At 61.9% G+C, this 18,406-nt stretch overlaps 2 protein-coding genes and 1 long non-coding RNA gene across 4 annotated transcripts; 2 read left to right on the top strand and 1 right to left on the bottom strand.

The window, feature by feature from the left end:
- Positions 1-801: 801 nt before the first annotated feature.
- CRYBB1 (crystallin beta B1) lies at positions 802-4,821 on the bottom strand. The gene is made up of 6 exons (XM_064726874.1): positions 4,772-4,821; positions 4,056-4,215; positions 3,210-3,328; positions 1,582-1,714; positions 1,316-1,458; positions 802-982 (listed from the first exon to the last, which is right to left on the bottom strand). Exons 2-6 carry the CDS (start codon positions 4,194-4,196, stop codon positions 802-804), a joined length of 717 nt encoding a protein of 238 aa, XP_064582944.1. The 5' UTR covers positions 4,197-4,215; positions 4,772-4,821.
- Positions 4,822-8,274: 3,453 nt separating this feature from the next.
- On the top strand, positions 8,275-9,600 carry CRYBA4 (crystallin beta A4). The gene is made up of 5 exons (XM_064726957.1): positions 8,275-8,313; positions 8,420-8,538; positions 8,713-8,854; positions 8,952-9,094; positions 9,453-9,600. The coding sequence occupies exons 1-5, from the start codon at positions 8,275-8,277 to the stop codon at positions 9,598-9,600; spliced, it is 591 nt and encodes a 196-aa protein (XP_064583027.1).
- A 1,016-nt stretch (positions 9,601-10,616) lies between these two features.
- Positions 10,617-17,360, top strand: LOC135454542 (uncharacterized). Of its 2 annotated transcripts, none has more exons than XR_010442130.1 (3): positions 10,617-11,028; positions 11,516-13,122; positions 13,389-17,360. It is a non-coding gene; the product is annotated as an uncharacterized LOC135454542 (long non-coding RNA). The 2 variants fall into 2 exon arrangements; XR_010442129.1 differs by having other exon boundaries at positions 10,619-10,969.
- The last annotated feature ends 1,046 nt before the right edge of the window (positions 17,361-18,406 follow it).

Below are 18,406 nucleotides of genomic sequence, written 5' to 3' on the forward strand. Positions count from 1 at the left end.
CTGCCGTCACTGCTATCGCTGTAATTAATCACTAATTAGCGGCGTGGGAGCGCAGGGGAATGCCACCCGAGGTGCCGCACCGGGAGGCAACGGAATGGGAAGGGGGAATGAGGCCACAAAGAGGTGCCCGGTGGGGACGGACAGCATCCGAGGGGGAAAAAAACTTGAAAGTGAATCGCTCTTTGATTGACTGCAATATCGGCTGTTAATTAGTGCCCAGGTGGATCCCGTGGTCAGGGACCCAGGACCCCTCGCAGCCCCCCTATCTTGCAGGTGTGGATAGAGCCAGGAGCCCACCCTGACTCCATGGACAGTGCCGGGAGCCCGTCCTGATTCCGTGGACAGAGCTGGGAACCCGCTCTGATTCCATGGACAGAGGCAGGAACCCGCCCAGATTCCGCAGCTCCTGGGGCAACCCAAGTCCCCCAAGTGAGAGAGTCCCCACGGGGGCTGCTGGGGTCAGGCTGCAGACCCTTTGCCACCCTCTTCCCCCGCACCAAGGCTCTCCTGTGTCCCAGCCCCAGCACGGGGAGCTCCTGCACGATACCAATTCCCTGGCAAAACCCCCTTCCCCCGTGTCCCACCCCGCTCCAGCGCAAGGCTGGCCCATCCCGAGCAAGCGATTCATGCACCACGGACCCCCGAGCAGTTCTAATCTTCTGGTTTTTTTTTAATTTGCCTCACAAGGTAGAGTACATCCAGGGAATGTGCAATGTACAAGGAAAGTGCTGGGCAGGCGAGCGCGAGGGGAGGCGGGGGTGCCCCACGGGGCCCGGGACTCGTAGCTAGCAGGCAGCACGCTCAGTCGGAGGGCGCGTCGGGGGTGACAAAGGTGCCCTTCTGGTCCCACTGCATGTCCCGGATGCGGCGGATGGACTGGATCTGGGGCTGGAAGGCAGACCACTCGTTCCAGTGTCGGAAGTCTCCGGTCTCAAAGAGGTACTGGTAGCCTCTGTAGCCAGGGTACTGGTACCCAACCCAGCTGTGGGGAAAGCAAACACAGGGTGCCTGAGCGGGGTCGGCCGCTCCAGGCAGCAGCCACATGGCTGGTGGGTGCTCAGGGGGCTGGTGGGGCCTCTCTGTGCTGGCCACCAACCTCTGGGGGACAGCCACACCACTAGAAACAGCCACACCACCCAAAACAGCCACACCACCCAAAACTACCACACCAACCGACACCGCCATGCCACCAAAAGCAGCCATGCCACCAGAAACAGCCATGCCACCACTTTCTGGCTGCCTGAGAGCCCACAGCAGCTGGTTAGGGAGGACAGGGAGCCTGACACGAGGCAGCTGCCACTGCAGCCCAGCTTACGTTCCACTGGGCACCTGCACGCTGCCCACGCGGTCGCAGAAGCCATAAGCCCAGAGGCTGGGCACATCGTCCTCCTGGATTTCCATCTTGTTGCCCTTGAAGTCAGCAGACTCGTAGAGGGAGATTTTGTGGTCCTCAGCCTCCTGGGGAAGACAGAGGGAGGGTGCTGGGCAATGTGGTTGAAGCCCTGGAGCTTTGCTGCAGCGAGGCATCGAGCACACAGCCCTGGGCAGACCCCAACAGGCTCTCTGCCCCCCAGCACTCACCATTTTGATGGGACGCATGGACATGAAGCAGTCGCTCCGGTAGCTGCTGGACCAGGTGTCCCAGCGAGGGTACTCGCCCTTCTCCAGGATGAACATCTCCCCACGCATGTTGGCCTGCTCGTAGGCCACCCAGCTGAGGAGACAGGTGGGCAAAGAGCGGGTCAGGTGCCACCCAGCAGTTCCCCTCCTGCTCAGCCAGCTTGCAGGACAGTGGAGGGGTCTCCAAAGAGGTTGTGGCCCCACCACCCCACTCCCACGTTTCTTCCAGCCCAGGCACTGCGGCCTGTGCAGAGCCAGTGCTGATCCATGACCTCCTGGCTGGAAGCTCACTGGTGTGTGAGTGTCCAAACCTGCAGCAGGCACCAGCACTCACAGTGCTCCTCTTCCTCAGCTGGGGAGCAGCAGGACCCCTGCACAGCTGGTGACCCTGCAGAGTCAGCTCAGGACTCTGCTGTCCCTCCTGCCTGGGCTGTGTAATCCTGGCACCCCACACGCCTCACTGCTCCAGCAGCAGCCAGCACTGGCACCCATCCCATTGTTGGGAGTGGGGCTCACCCAGCTGCAATGTCACCTCCTCAGCAGAGCCACGAGGTGCTGAGTGCTGGGAATGCCATGGGTGTGGGGCTCCAGAAGCCCCCGGCGCCACAACAGTCCTGCATTTGCTGCTTCCCCTTTCCCTGCAGCACAGCTCTTCCTGCAGATGCCAGCAGGGGTTTTCCTGCTGGCAGGAGATGTGTTCAGGTACCCCAGGCTGCACAGCCTCAAGCTGGCTGCTAAAGCTCAGCTTTGTTGTTTTGCTTTCATCTTCCTCTATGCACGTTTTTGGGTGCAGAGTTCCATCAGTGACTTTCAACAAGCTTCTAAAGGACCCCAATGACACCCAAGATCTCTGTCCTCCCAATTTCACCCTTTCTGCACCTTCCCAGGTAACATATCTGAGCTCCTTCCAGGCTGCTCCATCCCCCACTTGTTTCAAGAAGAGTTGGACATTCTGGGTTCTTAATAAAAAAGTTATTGGTGCTGCATGGTGTCATTCCAGGTCACCCTCCCGGACCCTCATGGATGCTGTCAGGACAAGCCGTGTCCTGTGCATCCTCCCCACAGCTCTACCAGCCCCCCTGCATTCCTGGGCGTGCTGTTTCCAGCCAGCCACAGCACGGTGGGATGCTCTTTCAACATGGAGATCATCTGTCTGCTCAGTTATCTGCTTTGGGGATCGTTTTGTCCCTGCCTGTGTCAACTGTTCCCACGGCTTTGTGACCTGCCCAGCCCCCTGTCACTGCTCATCTGCCTGGGTGCAGGCAAGTGCTTGTCCCTGCCTGGCCCTGTTCCATCCTGGCCCAAGGATCCCACCTCATTTCACCTTGACTTCTCTAAAATCTGCAGGTCCCTTGTATTCCATGCACAGCTCCAGGTGGCTGAAATGATGGACACCTCTGGTCCCCTTTTCTTTGCATGTGGCCCTGGCATCCTTCCCACCCATCCTGGCCCTCCTGCCTTCCTCGAAGGAGATCCAGGATGCCTGCTGTGCTCCTGTGCTCCAGGAAATGTCCCTGAACATCACATTGTTCCCATCCACCAGGAACATCCCCAGGGTCACAGCCCCCTCCATGGCTGGGGTCACTTACGGTCCGGAGGTGACAATGACACTGCGCACCCGGTCGAAGCCACGGTCAGCCAGGTTCAGGCACTCGGCGGTGAACTCCATCTGCCTGCCCTGGAAGTTCTCCTGGTCGAAGACAACAATCTGGGGGTGCAAGGAGAGGGTTGGATGAGGACAGGCATGCTCAGGGAGGGCAGGCTGGTGCTGGGTGACCAGTGCCTGAGCCTTCTGCTCCAGGTGTCCCCCTCGGCTCTCCAAGCCTTCCTGCAGCTTCTCCGATGTGGTGCCCGCCTGTGCTGAGCTGGGCTCTGTGCATGGGCATGCCCCAACAGCTGTTCCTGCTCCAAGATGGCCTCATCCTGCCCCTGGTTTTGCTGCTGCTGGTGCCCACAGTGGTGGGAAGGAGCTGCTTCTTCAGGTGCTCTGTCTGCACCTTGGCCTTCCCAGCCTGGCACGGTGTCACCAGAGCCCTCGCATCACTCACCCTCCCGTGCCAGCCCTGCTGCGGTGCCTCAGTGGCATGCTGGCATCACTGTGGCATTTCAGCGCTGGCCTTGTCACCCCTAGTGTCCCCTCTACCTGCATGCAGGGGTGACCAGAGGGAGCAGGAGACAGCATCCAGCCCTGACACCAAAACCCAGGGGAGAGCACTTCCCAAGCCTGTAGTCCCCAACAAGCTGTCTTGGCCAAGGCACCTTTAGACTGCTCCTCCTGCAGCAGCTGCCCAAATCCTGTGCCTGCTGCCAGAGAGACAGAGCAGGGATGGCATCACCCACACTGCCACAGTCCTTCCCCCTGCAACAATGTCCTCCTGCCTTTGTCCCTCAGCCCAGAGCGTGTCCCTGCACACATGGGGAGCCACAGGGCTTACCCTGAAGGCTTCTGGGGAGGGCTCCTCGCCCTTGCTGTTTGCGACAGGAGCAGGGTCGAGGGATGGGGTTGGAGCAGGAGCTGCCTTCTCCTTGTCATCCGCAGCCTGGCCGGGAGCAGCGGGTTTTGTGGTCTCAGACATCGCGGTGGTGGGCTCAAGTCTGTGACAGGGCACCAGCAGCAGGTTAGAGGGAGAGGGAGAAATGGATGTGAGCACCCTCAACCCACCCGAGGAAAGGTAATATCTGGATGGGGTGGGTGGGCAGGGCCAGGAGAGGAGCTGCTGGAAAGTTCTCCAGCAGGCACAAGCAAGGATCCTGCCTTCACCAGGGGGATCACAGCAGGTCCTGGAGTCCACACTCTCCTTCTGCAGTCAGGAGAGCCCTGAGCATGGTCCTGGAGTGCCCGGGCATGGGGCCTGATGCTGTGCCAGGCACTGGGGCCGTCCCACACGGGGAGCACCTGGGGAGCCCGGGGTGCACTGGGGCAGCGCGTGAGGGGTGGGAAGGGGACAGCCCTGTCCTGCTGAGGCCCTGCAACTGGCACCTGCTGTGGCCCCGTAGGTGAGTGTCAGCAGCAGCTCCCCGGGAGTGGAGGGCAGTGGGATGTGCTCCCAGATGTGACCACCACAGAGGTGGCCACGGCTTAGACCCTGAGTTTCCCTCTCCCCACCTCGGGTCCTCTGCAGCCCGATGTCCGGGGACTTTGTCCTCTTACCTGGGCAGCTGCTGCTTCTTGTTGGAGTGAGCGGGCTTGTGTTTCGGGGCGCTGTGAGGCCCCCACTTTATAGCCTGGCAAGGGCAGACCCCCGGGCGGGCTCACAAAGGAACTGCCAGCTCATCAGTGTCTGCGCGGCCGCCCAGTCATCACATCCTGCAAAGCGCTGGGCGAGCTGGAAGCCTCTCCCCGGCCCCGTGCCCAGCCGCTGAACCCAGCACTTTCCTTTGTGCCCCCGGCACAACAGAAGACCTGACCGTGCCACTTTGCAGCGCGCCCGGCACCCGCTGCCCCGCGTGCGGCAGCCCCGGCAGGGCATATATAGCCCTGGCACGGCCCGGCCGGCGCCGGCACCGGCTCAGCAACAGGAACACCTGCCCTGCCCAGCGCCCCGGGCCCGGGCCCGCAGGGACACCCCGCTGCCAGCCCCGCTGTGCCCGGTGCTCCCCTCCAAACACTGAACCGCTCAGATGCTTTCAGCATCACCCCGTGCCCACAGTGCTGCCCTGGAGATGCCAGAAAGCGAGACCTGAGTGTTCCGAAATGCTACAGGAGTCAGGATTTTTCCAAACGATGTGTGATCGAAGCTGACATTTTCTGAACCACCTGAGTGCCTGAAACAGTGTTTGTTCTCTCTTGGGAACATCCTTGCTCACTGGCAGGGTTCTTCCTTTGCTTTTTAGCCCATTTTCCCCATACTGTGGTGACCCTGTACCACCCCTGGTTCTGCCACCATCACACTCGTGGTTTTGGGGCATCAGCTCTGTCTGACTGGTGCAAGAGGGCTGTGGGGTGGCTGGTTAGGGATGCATTGGCACCAGTCCCTGCAGCAGCTCTGGTGCCATATCTCCCCCACTCTCTGGACCTTCCCCTGAGTCCCTCTGAGCCTCTGATCAGCTTTTCTGCACCCCCACACCCCTGTCCAGCACCCTCAGCTTCCCGCAGCATCCAGCACCAGCAGTGTGTCATCCGGGGGTGTGCGGGCACAGGGCTCAGAGCCCCGTGTGCTGCCCTCCTCTTTTGTTCCTCTCATGTGTCACCCAGCAGTGGTGGGATCCATCTGCACCCTCTGGGCCATTGCACAAAATCCCCGACAAAAAGAATGTATTGATCCCTTCTTTTCCCGAGGTTTTTCAGGAGGTGTGCTGTGCCCATGACAGGGCTGGGTGTGGGGTCTGCTGCCCCATCACCCTGGGCACTGGCTCAGTCTGGTTCTCACCTTGATACTGAGCAGTGTTTTATGATTCATGATCTCAATTTGTGCTCGTTTCCATGGTTTTTATCCAGATTTCTAATTTAATCTGCCCTCTCTTCCCCCCCTGAGCCGGCATGGGTGCTCTCCCTGTGCTGCCTCCCCTGTGCCTCCTGGGCATTAATCAGAAAGTCTCACCCACCCCCTGCTCCTGACTCTGCTTCCCCCCCCATTCCCCAGCACCTTTGAACCTGGGTGTTGGAAAACCAGCTCAGGGGTCTGAGCTCTGCTCCTGAAGGCTGCTTTGCTCCTTACTGAGCACTCAGCACCCCATGGGCTTCCCTGAGCCAGGGCTGACAGCAGGGATCGATCCTTGGCCATTCCTGAGTCCCTCAGACACAAAATCTCTGCCCTGCCATGGATCCTGTGCCCTCACTGCACCATCCCTCCCTGGCACAGGGATGCACAGCTCCAGCACAGCCCTGGCAGCAGATGGCCAGAACTGGCACAGTGTGGCCATGGAGGGAACGGGCACAAGGGTTTGCTCTGCCCTGGTGAGTCCCACTGCCTGTGGATCTGCTGCTGCTGTATCCCTGCCTGGCACTGAGTGCCACCATGGGGGCTCCAGTGACCGTGTCACACTGCCAGGACATGGCGTTGACAGTGAGCGAGTGGTGGTCACTGTGCTGGTGGCCAGAACAAGCTGAGTTTAGTTCAGGCCACAGCGAGAGGCCAGGGACAAATTGTGCCAGTGCCAAGAGGGCTTTTGCTGGGGTTGCAGGTGGCAGGGACAGCCCGTGCAGCTTTGCTGTGCCCTGGGGCAGCCCATTGTGCTGAGCAACCCCAGCTGCCCTGCTCTGCCTCCCCCAGGGTGCCCAGGGCTCACAGGGCTGCTGCAGATGCATGAGGGCGATTCTGGCTCAGTCTCCTGGCAGTTTTCTAGCAAATTCTGTCCCAAAACACAGCACTCCCTGCGGACATGGGTTTTCCCATTGGGCTTGAGAGCCTCCATTGCCTGCTGCCTGCTCTGAGGGGCAGGCTGGGTGGAGCCCTGGCAGCACCCCAGGATGATTTGTGAGGTGTGTGGGTCACTGTAAGGCGTTTAGGTCCCCAGAATGTGGTGGCAGCAGTGTGTTTCCAGTGCACAGAGGCAGGAGGCTGCTGCAGCTCTTCCCAAGCCATGAGCTGCACCTCCAGTCCCTCCTGTGCCTTTTATACCCTCACCACCACTTTCCATGCCCCTGGTCCCCACTTCTTATGGTGTCCACTGCTCTTGTGTGCCCAACCTGCAACAAGCCACCCTGGATTTAGGGTAGAGCTGCTCTGCCCTCGCAGGGAGAGCAAGTGGAGACGTGTCCTCCCAGTTCCCAGAAAGGGGTGAGGAAACCTCCCCACACCCCCAGAGCAGGCAGCACTGCCTGCAGGCAGGGGGAGCGCTGCCAGAGCTGGGACACAGCCCCAGCCCAGCCCCATGCCAGGGAGGACACATGGCAGGAGTGCTGGCAGGGCCTGGGGGCGATGTCCCAGCCCTGGAGCTGTGGGATGGGGGTCAGAGCCTGTGCCTGGTGGGCCAGCTCTATGTCCTGGCTCATCAGCGTCTCTGACACGGCGCCTTTGTTCTGGCCAGTCCCTCCTCCCCGCCATGTGCTGAGTTAGGGGTTTCAGTAATGCTCCCCTGGGCTCTGTCTCTATCTGGAGGCTATAAAAACCCAGCTGGAGGCTGCTGGACATGTCACCTCCCTGGGCACCAGTGCCTCACCCCAGGTAAGCGTTGGAGCCTGGGGCAGCTGCCCCATGCCTGTGGTGGGGCCTGGGAGTGAGCAGCTGTGGGAACAGTAGAGGAGCATCCCAGATCCAGGGCTAGGGCTCTCCTTGTCACCAGGAGCTGTGGTGGGTGTTGGGGGATTGTGGTCTGTCCCCGGCTGTAGGAGTGGCAGGTGTTGATGCTCACTGTGGGCACAGTTGACTCTGCAGCACTCCCAGCTCAGCACTGCCCTGCCCTGCCAGCACCGGGGCTTTGGCTCAGGGAGCTGCCAGTGGGAGGAGGAGTTTCCCTGGGCACGGGCAGGGATGTCTGCCAGGGCCAGGTGCCCACTGGGCCAGGTGCCCGCTGCTCCACGTGGCCCTGGTGGCAGCTCCAGCTGGGCAGGGAGAGCCACAGTGCTCTTCATCTACTCCAGCATGGAGCAACCCCCTTGTTGCCCCCCAGAGTGCTGTGAAAGGGGGACAACAAGGGCTCCTGAGGTCATTTCCATCTGGGCACAGAGGCAGCTTGAACTGTGCCCTTCCCCTGTGTTTTGGCAGAGCCACCATGAGCCACCGCTGCAAGAAATCCTCCGGCCTCTGGAAGGTACAGGAGCCTGGGCAGGACCAGCACCATGCCCTGTGAACCCCTGGGAATGGGGCTGCAATATCTGCACCCCCAGAGCCTCCTGACTCCCTCCATCTCCCCCCAGATGGTGGTGTGGGATGAGCCTTTCTTCCAGGGCAAGAAGCACGAGTTCACTACCGACTGCTACAGCACCCCCGAGCACGGCTTCAGCACCGTGCGCTCCTGCAAGATCGAGAGCGGGGCGTGAGTGGGGGTCCCGGGGCACTGCCACCCCCGGTGCTGCGGGACCCCACGGATGGCAGGGGGGTTGGAGCAGTGCCTTTTGCTACCCGAGCTGCCTCCTGTGGGCACCGCTGGGCACCGGCTGTGAGTGGGGCGGTGGGCACGCCGGGGGTCTCACCCCTCCCGCCTCGGCAGGTGGGCAGGCTTCGAGCACTGCGGCTTCCAGGGGCAGCAGTTCGTGCTGGAGCGCGGCGAGTACCCGTGCTGGGAGGCGTGGAGCGGCAGCAACGCCTACCACGTGGAGAGGATGTGTTCATTCCGCCCCATCGCCTGCGCCGTGAGTGCCCCCGCCCCGGCTCCCCCCGCGGGGCGACCCCCGGAGCCCACCCCTGGCCAGGGGGCCAGTGCCAAAGCCTCGCCCGTCTCGGCCGCAGGACCACGGACGGAGCAGATTGATGCTCTTTGAGGAGGAGAACTTCCAGGGCAAGCGGGCAGAGTTGAGCGATGACTGCCCCTCGCTGCCCGCCCTGGGATGGGGCAGCAGCACCGTGGGCTCCTTCCTTGTCCGCTCCGGAGCGTGAGTACCCAGGGTGCGCAGAGGGGCCGAGGATGCTCTGGCTGGGAGGCTGAGGATGCTCTGACAAGGGGGCCGAGGATGCTCTGGTAGCAGGGCCGAGTATGCTGTGGCAGTGGGGCTGAGGATGCTCTGGCTGGGGGGCTGAGGATGCTCTAGCAGTGGGGCTGAGGATGCTGTGGCAGCGGGGCTGAGGATGGTGTGGCAGTGGGGCTGAGGATGCTGTGGCAGCGGGGCTGAGGATGCTGTGGGAGCAGGGCCGAGGATGCTCTGGGAGCAGGGCCGAGGATGCTCCGGCAGCTGCGGGGGCTCCGCGGTGCCTGCAGCCCCGGGGTCACCGCTGCTCTCTGCTCTGTCGCAGGTGGGTCTGCTCGCAGTACCCCGGCTACCGGGGCTTCCAGTACCTGCTGGAGAGCGACAGCCCCGCGGGCGAGTACAAGCACGTGCGGGAGTGGGGGTCCCACGCGCAGACGGGCCAGGTGCAGTCCATCCGCAGGGTCCAGCAGTGACCGCGCTGCCGGAGCCCCCCGCCCGGGCCCCGCCTGTCCCCTGAGCGGGGAAAAAGCTCAATAAAGGCTCAGTTGTCCAAGGCGGCGCTGGCAGTTGGGGATGAGGGTCAAGGGGGCTCGTGGCCGTGAGTGATGTCACTCCCGGGGCAGGGATGAGGTGGAGGGGGATTTTTCTGCCCAGGTGCAGGGGCTCTGCAGGACCCCCGCATCCCACCACCCCACAAGACACCATCTGCTCTTCCAGCACCTGCCAGGGGCTGAAAGGAGCTGCAGGATCAAGCGAGTGTGCACCTATCCCTGCATCCATGCAGACCCATCCCTTCTGTACACACCCCTGCACCCATCCCAGCACCCATCCCTCACTCCCACACACCCAGTGTGAAGCCAAAGCTGGAAAAACAGCCGGGAAAGGCGGCTCTGGAAAAAAAAAAAAAATCCTCATTTCAGAAGAGCTCTGGAGGAAATGTTTGATGTGGTGAAAATGTCCCATGCATGACATTTGCAGCAGCAAGGCCACCAGCGGAGGGAATGGTGCCCAGCAAGAGATTTTCTCCGCAGGAAATCACAATTAAAAAGCCTAAATAGAAGAAGAAACAAAAAAAGTTGTGGGATGGGCTGAATGAAACCATCCTGCGCCCCAGGGCAAACCCGTCCGGGGCCGGCAGCCAGGGAGACCCGAGGAGCAGAGTGGAGCTTCTGTCACCCCCAGTTCTGGGTACCCCCTGTCCCTGCACAGCACAGAGCCCTGGGGGACGCGGGCTCCGGGAGCGGGGCCAGCACATGGCCGGGCACGGTGGGCAGCTGGCGGCGAGACCAGGGGTCCCCGGGGAGCCGGCGGGGACTGGAGAACAATGCGGGAGCCCAGCAGCTGCAGAGCGCTGCGGAGGGGCTGTCACAACCCCCGGACGGGAGGGGAGCTGTCCTTGGACACGGCTGTGTCCCCAAGCCGGGCTGCTCTGTGTGCCATCTGTCCCCACCTCATCCTGCCACCACGTCTCCAGGGGTCCGACAACCCCTGTCCCCCTTGTCCCGCGTCCCCTGAGTCACACCAGAGCCGTCACGGCAAACGATGCCTGGCAGAGGGTGAAAGTGGCATTTGCAGCGACAGAAGAGTCTCCAGGGTCTCCCGCAGCGGGAGCGATGCGGGGAAAAGGTGGCTCGGCCGCATTTCCAGCATTAAAATTTCATGCGAGTTGCAGCATCCTCCTGCGCCGTAGGTAGGGCCGGGGGGGCCGGGGGCTGCTGGAGGAGGAGTTTGCTCGGCCGCCTCTTCCTCGGGGATGCTCTGGGAAAGCTCCAGCACAAAGGAGCGGCGCGGCGGGCAGGAGCCAGCGCAACCGGAGCCCCCCAGCCCGGCCCCCCGGAGCAGGTAACGCATCGCGGGCACGGCTCCGGTCTCTGCGGGCCGGGATGGGGCCTGGGGAGCAGGTAACGCACCGCGGGCACGGCTCCGCTCCCTGGGCACCGGGATGGGGTCTGGGGGCGCGGTGGGGCCGCCCCCACCTCCGGGCGGGAGGGGGGGCGATGTCGCCCCGGGATTCGGAGGGTCCTGCGCGTGTCGCTTCGGGAGGTGGGGGGCAGGCGGATGAGGCTGCTGCCTCCCCTCCAAGCCCCCAAAAATACCCTTATTCTCAATATATTATTCCCTGGTTGTAAATAACCCCAGGAGAGGCCCCTCCCTGCAGGATCTCCTCCTTCCCTGGGGGGAACAGCCGGGGCCCCCTCCCTTTGTTAGGGCAGGAGCAGCAGCGCATCCCGCTCCGTGTTCCCGGCACATCCCGGCCCGGAGGGCGATCCCGGTGATCCCGGTGATCCTGGTCCTGAGGCCCCCCCCCCGGACACCGACTGCAGCCCCCTCCCCAAATCAGAGCTAACTGCTGCACTGCTGGTTTGTATATTTTTTTTTTTTTTTCAGAATCCTCATCAAGAATAGGGGTCCTGCCAGGTAAATGGATTCTTGCCTGATTTTCAATGCTCCTGGGAGGATTTGTAGCCAAAAATGCTGGCTTAGTGCTTTGTCTCGAAGCCCCCATTTTCTTCTAAAGCTGATGGTCCCAGGCGGGGGTTAGAGGAGAGTCAGGGCCAGCAGCCCCAGGGCACAGCCCAGCCCTTCCCTCCCCTCCGCAGATGTTAACCTGGCAGATGCTCTTCTTGCGGAGCCATTTTCTCTCCCTCATTGTCTCTCAGCCTTTTGTGTGTGCGGGTAGGTCCTGCCCTGTGAGCCAGGAGGAGCCCAGAAATAATCGGATTTTCAGGCTTTGCGGGCTTGCAAGGAGCCTTTCACACGCTGACACCCCTTTTCTGCCAGGGCTGCAGACAAAGACAGCAGTGCCTGGCACCCCTGCAGCAGCTCCGGAGCCTGGGCTGTGCTGGATGGCAGCGAGGGTCGGGCAGAGCTGGCAGGGCACAGGACCGGCGTGTGTGCCCACTCTGCTGGGAGCTGAGGGCTCAGGGTGCCCGGATGCCACATCCCAGAGATCATCTCTCTGGGATCTGCTGTGCCCTCATGTCCCTGCTCCTGCCCGCAGTGGAGCTTGTGCTCCTCTTCCTCCCTGTCTCCTCACTCGAGGAGGGGGTTTAGCCCCATTTAATTCGGGTGTCCAGCCCTAGGGCCACTGTATGTGCCACCCACACGTGTGGCAGAGGCAGCTCAAGCTCACGCCCAAGACGAGTCTGCCCAAAATTGTTTTTCCCTCCCTGTCCCCTGGGATGTGCTTCATTCCCAGGCCACAGAGGCCATCCTGCCCCAGCACAGGCGCCTCCCGCCCGGATCCAGCCGGGGATCCATGTGCCAGATGCTCGGTGCCATCTCCACCGCTCATCCCTTCTGCTCTCACCGCAGCTGGGCTGCAAAAGCCACCAGGACGTGCTGTCCCCACGGCAGGGACTGTCCTGCGGGCACTGTGGTGACAACGAGCCTCGGGAAGCAGGAGTGGCTCCGCAGCTGAACTGCAGAGTCATCACAGCCCCGCTCCCCCGGGACCTGCTGCTGTCCTGGTCTGCCCGGGCAGGCAGGGCAGGGCAGGGCACAGACATTGGCACAGACACGGGCTGGATGCTGGCACCGGCCACATGTCCCCAAATCCCCGAGGAGATGGAGCAGCACCCATGGCTGTGACCACCAGTTGCCCCAGTGGCTCAGCTTTACCCCACGGCAGGGGCAGAGGTGGCAGCAGAAGTGGCAGTGGCAATCAGTCCCTCCTTCCAGCGAGGCTGGGACAGTTTGGGGCATTGCCACCATTTCTGGTGTGGTGGCTCCAGTGCTCCCCCTGTGCCTGGCTCAGCTCCTTCACCCTGCAAGGGGACAGGGACAGGAAGGTCTGTGCCCAACCCTCCTGCCAGGCTCCTGCCAGGGCCCTGCCTGAGGACGGTGCCCTGTTTCTCTCCCTTTGCTGCGTTGGTTGTTTCTTTTGCAGCTGCTAATGACTGACCTGAGGTCTGTTCACACAGTCCCCTCGCTGCCCCACAGAGCCACCTGGAACAGGGGACATTGCACAGCATTCAAATAGCTGCTGACCACAGGTAGGACTCTGTGGAGGGGACACAAGCAGTGGCAGCCCTGTGCTCTTCCACTCCTTCATTAGAAGGGAGGTGCTGGGCAGTCAGGATCATCCTTCCTCCTCAGGCCCCCATCTCCTGGAGGGTTCTCCCCAGGCCCCAGTGGGGTGCAGGGGTTCACACCATCCCCAGGGCCCCCTGCATGAGAGGATGTGTCCCCCATGTGTGCCCAGCAGTGGGGAGGGGGTGGCTGCCACAGCCCAGGGTCTCACAGTGTCTCTGCTCCTCAGTGCCACCGCCCCAGGGGCACGGCCCAGCTCCTGCCTGGCCAGACTGACCATGTCCAGAGGGGAGCAAGGCTCAGGAGCTGTCATCATCACCAGGACACGATGCCAGAGCCGGGCTGGCCCCAGCAGAGCACCCTGGTACCCTCTGCCATGGCATGGAGCCACCAGCCCAGCCACTGCGGGGGACATGGCCCAGGAGATGGCACTGGTGACACCTGAGGACACTGGGCTGAGCATGCACACGGTTCTCCTGCAAGGTGCTGAGGTGTCCCTGCCTCCCACTGCTGTCCCCAGGCCTCTCCCCTGCCCTGAGCACAGAGTAGGAGGAGGGAGAAGGAAAAGGGAGTGGGGGCAGAGCTGTGCCAGCTCCTCGTGGTGACACAATGGGCACAGAGCCCACAGGGGCTCTGTTTGTCCCCACTGACCCTGACCTTCCCTCTGGCTTTCTGGAACACCTGGTGTGTGAAGCCTGGGCAGTGAATCCTGCTGCCATGGCCTCTGCAGTGCCCTGTAAGGGTGGGACCCTGTCCTCACCAAGCAGCCACTCAGGCCCATGTCCCCACACAGGCACAAGGACGGGGGTGCAGTGGGCTGGGGGCACACACAGCTCATGGCAGGTGTCACAGCCTGGAAGTCCAAACTGGAAAAGTGTCTCTTGGGGACCAGAGGAGCTTGTGCTGTGGGAGGAGGTGACCCAGAGGGACATAGGGCAGAGGCTTTCCTGGGTGCCCTATCCCAGCCCTGTTTCCTGGGGCACAGTGCAGCCCTTGCAGCATTGCTCAGCCCCATGGAGAGGCAGCTCCTGATGGGGAGGGGGTAAGCTGTGGGTCACCTTTCTTCTGCTCCATAGTAGTTTTCCCTGCTGGACCTGCACGTGCAGTGGGAGCTGGGGCAGTCCTGGAGCAGCTGCCATGGTCTCTGCTGCAGCCTTACCCCAGACACCACCAGTGATTCTTTCACCCTTCCTCTTCTGCTTCTTGAGCTCCTTCAGAGTCCTTTAGACACTGCTGGGGCTGTGTTCTCCATGCATCCTGTCTCTCACCTTTCCCAGCACCAGGGGTGGAAAGCCCATATTCTGAGGGGGCTCTGGTACCTCCCTGGCAGAGATCAGAGGGGCAGGAGCCTGCTGAGCATTTCATTCAGGGACAGGTTCTGCTACACCACCTAAACCCTCCACTAACACCTCCCCAAATACCAACACCCAAAACCGCCTCCTGCTCTTGTGAGCCAGAGCCCTGCTGCTGGCAGGCCTGGCTCTGCATGCTGCCAATATTAACCTACTAACCTGCTGGGCCCCCTGTGCCCTCCCTGGGGCTGCCACAGCCCCTGGCACACGGACTAACCCACTAACCAGCCCAGCGCATGCCCTACTAACCCACAGCAGCCCTGCCTTGTGCCCACTAACCACGGCAGCAGGACTGCCTTTAAAGGGGAACAGAAAAGCTGGAAAAAGGGGTTTGGAAATGTCAGTGCCAGGCTGCACAGGCAGGGACAGGCAGGGACAGCCCTGGAGAGAGCACTGGCTACCCAGGAGTGGTGTTGGGCAGCTCCTGCATGTGCAGGCAGCTCCAGTTCTGGGCAGGGAAGGGGACTGCTGGTCCCTGGGCAGGAGAAGGGAGAAGCATCCCCTGCCCTGGGCAGGAAAGGGGAGCAGCAGCCCCTTCCCCAGGCAGGAAAGGGAACCAGCAGCCCCTGCCTGAGCAGCCCTTGGCAGCATGAGGAGAGGAGAGGGTTTCTCCCTACACGCCCTGCCCAGCTCTGCCTGTGGAGCCTGTTGCTGACTAGGAGCCTAAAACGGTTTTATCAGCAGAAGCTTTTCAGTTCCTTTTTAAGCCCGTAGATCTCTGTTACTAACACATTCCTGAACTGAATTAAACAAACTAACCATTGCTGCTTTTCTCTTCATTTCTCTTGCAGTGTGTGTGTCCTCTAAGGCAGACCAGCGCCCTGCTTCTGTTACTAACCCGTTCTTCTGTTCCCACTGTACTAATCCTCCCTGACTGTTTCTCTCTTGCTACTAACAACTCTCTTTGCACTTTGCCTCTCGGGTGCTGTTTGCCATGACAAGTGACAGTGGCTCCTCCTGGACTTACTCACCTGCAGCACTCGATTTTCCGTGCTGCTGAGCATCCCTGGCTCCCGTTTGGTACCATGGGAAAGAAGATAGATGCTCAGCCTGAGGCACTTTGCATATTTCCCTCTTGGCCTGTTTTCCAACAAATTTCACATGGCACAATGAGGAGAAGAGGCTGAGTGGCAATAGGACAGTCCAAGGCCATTAATGGCTGTAGAGGCCCAGCAAAGCCAGTTTGCAAAGAGATTCAGCCACAGAGCAAAGTTATTGCCATGAGCCTGAGCATGGAGCTCTCCTGAGGCCCCAGGTCACCTGTCATGAGCAATGTTCTCGTGCTGCTCCCAGCATTGGTGCTCCTGGGCTCCTCTCTTTTCTCCCGCTGTGTCTCTCCACAGTTTCTCTTGTGCCTGGTGCATGTGGAAGCCCCTGCTGGCAGCGTGGCCCTGACTAACCCAGCTCTGTGTCGCCGTCCCACTGCAGGCTCCCCTGGGCCCAGCCGAGGACAGGGATGGGCAGTGGGTGTCACAGGGGATGGGGGCACAGCCTGGCCTTTGCTTCCTGTCCAGATGAGCATCCCCAGCCTCTGCAGGGACCCTGCCAGGGTGAAGGATACAGACCCTGGCTCACTGCTGTTACTTTGGCACATGGCAAGGCACTGACAACATTCAGGGTGCCATGACCAGGGGGACAGAGCCCAGCTGTCCCTGTGTGCCATCAGAGGATGGTGGCCCTGTGCTGCTGGCTCATCTGGGAGGACATCCCAGACTGTGGCTGTTGTGGGGTCACAGCAGCTCTGTCAGGGCGGAACAAATCCAGACAGGGTCCAGCTCTGGCTGCTCTCTCTTGGCTTTGCCCTGTGCTCTCTCTCCCGTGGCCACGGCTTCCCCAGACCCACTGTCACTGGCTGATGTCACTGTCACTGAAAGCAGAGCCAGAGAGGTCTCCTGGGTGGCCCCATGACACTGTCACCTCCCCTGCTAGGCACTAAGCCCAGCTTTAGCTAGGGGGTTTCTCTCCGGCTGTTGGGGTCCCCTTCCCGCCCAGCTCTGTGTCTGTCCAGCCTCCACCTTACCCCACTAATCCCCCAATGCCACCAGGATGGGTTTTAGGGCTGATGGAAGGGGGAGACAGGGGCAGAGTGGGGAGCACAGGGACAGGAATGGGACAGGAGGACAAGCCAGGTTGGACCCAGGGTGGGCAGATCAGGGCTCCTGCACAGGACAGGAGCACCACCAGCACTGGGCTGGAGCTGTCAGAGCCCAGCTCTGTGAGGGACTCTCCTCCCCACCCCACAGACCCCCCTTTCTGCTCCAGAGCAGCCCCTCTATGCACAGGGGGACTCCCCAGGCTGGTCACCCAAGGGAGATGTGGGACCACGAGTCACCTCGATGGCAGAGGATGCAGCTGGCAGATGTCACCCTGCACACCCTGCACAGTGGGGACAGGCCACCAGCGCCCATGGGTGGCTGCATCCCCCTCAGAGCAGGGCAGGAGGGCAGAGAGGCTCCACCAAACAGCCAGGTCACTCCTTTGCCCTGCTCCTGCACCTCAGGGCTCCCTGTCCCCGCTCCCCAGTCCCCGTGGCTGGCAGGAGTTGATCTGTCTGTCTATCCATCCCTCTCTGCTGTATGGAGAGGGGCAGCATGTGCAGCCCCCCTTCCAGCTGTGGTGGTGACGTGTGGCCAGGGCAGCCCAGCAGTGACAGGGGCAGAGTGGCAGCCCTGGGGACACTGTCCTGCCCTGGCTGCTCAGGGCTGCCCCTGCTCTGCGGGCACAGCCACGCTGGCTGGGCACTGGCCACGAGTCCCATAGGTCACCAGAGCCCCGAGGATGTCCCCAGAGCCACGAAGATGTCCCCACTGCCTGTAAAGTCTACTGTGAACATGGCAAGTGTGCAACCACCTCGCTGTCTTTGTTTTCTGTCTCTGTGCAGTGTGGGGGGCTGCGGGACCCTGTGAGGCCGGGCTGGGGGTCCCCAGCTCTCATGGGGGGGGGTCAGGACAGGCTGTTCTCGGGGAACTGGGGCCACCGGAGTGTGGTGGGATTGGAGGGGTCCTGGGTGGGCGGAGGGGAGAAGGAGGGTGGGCACACCCCGGGCATCTCCGGGAAACACCGGGCACCCCCTGGGCATCCCCAGGAACCCCCAGGCACCCCCGGGCAGCCCGGCTGGTGGCTCTGGGGACTCGGTGCCATCACCTATTGCCGGCAGCGGGGCGGGCACTGAGCCACCGAGCCGGGGCAGCGCTGCGGGGGCTGCGGGCGCTGCGGGGGCACTCGGCGGTACCGGGCCGGGCTCGGAGGGGGCGGCAGGTGGAGCTCGTGCTCCAGCAAAGCCCGGCGGCCCCGCTGAGTCCCTGCAAGAGCCCGAGGTCAGGATGGATGGGGCTTGGAGCGGCCAACCTGAGATAGTGGAAGGTGTCGCTGCCCACGGGCGGGAAATGGAAGGATTCGATTTCCCTCTCGCCTTCCCTCACAAACCATCCCATGGTTCTGAGATTCCAGCCTGGCACGCAGAGAGCAGGACACGGCTCCTGCTTGCCTTTCTGCGGAGGGGGAGGCTGGACACCCCCGGCTCTGGGGAGGGGTCCCGGCTCCATCCCCTCCCGGACGAGCTGCCGCGTTTATTATCCAGCATTCTGTGGTGTCACAGCGAGAGCCCCCAGCCCGTGCTGACACGAAAAATTGGTTCATTTGCATCAAATTGCCATTCTGTGGAATGGATCCGGGGCTTTTGGGGGAGCGGCTGCGAGAGCGGGGCTCTGCCACAGAGGGGCCCTTCGAGAAGGGCTTTGCCGGAGAGATCGGGAATGCCCCAATCACCTTTCCCAAATGCCCCAATCACCTTTCCATATACCCCAATCACTTTTCCCAAATGCCCCAGCGCTGCTCCCGGCCGTGCAGCTGCCGAGGGAAGCAGGCAGGGATTCAGCCCAGGCAGCAGCTCCAC

Source organism: Zonotrichia leucophrys, chromosome 15 (genome assembly GCF_028769735.1).
Source record: "Zonotrichia leucophrys gambelii isolate GWCS_2022_RI chromosome 15, RI_Zleu_2.0, whole genome shotgun sequence".
Taxonomy (NCBI): Eukaryota; Metazoa; Chordata; class Aves; order Passeriformes; family Passerellidae; genus Zonotrichia; species Zonotrichia leucophrys.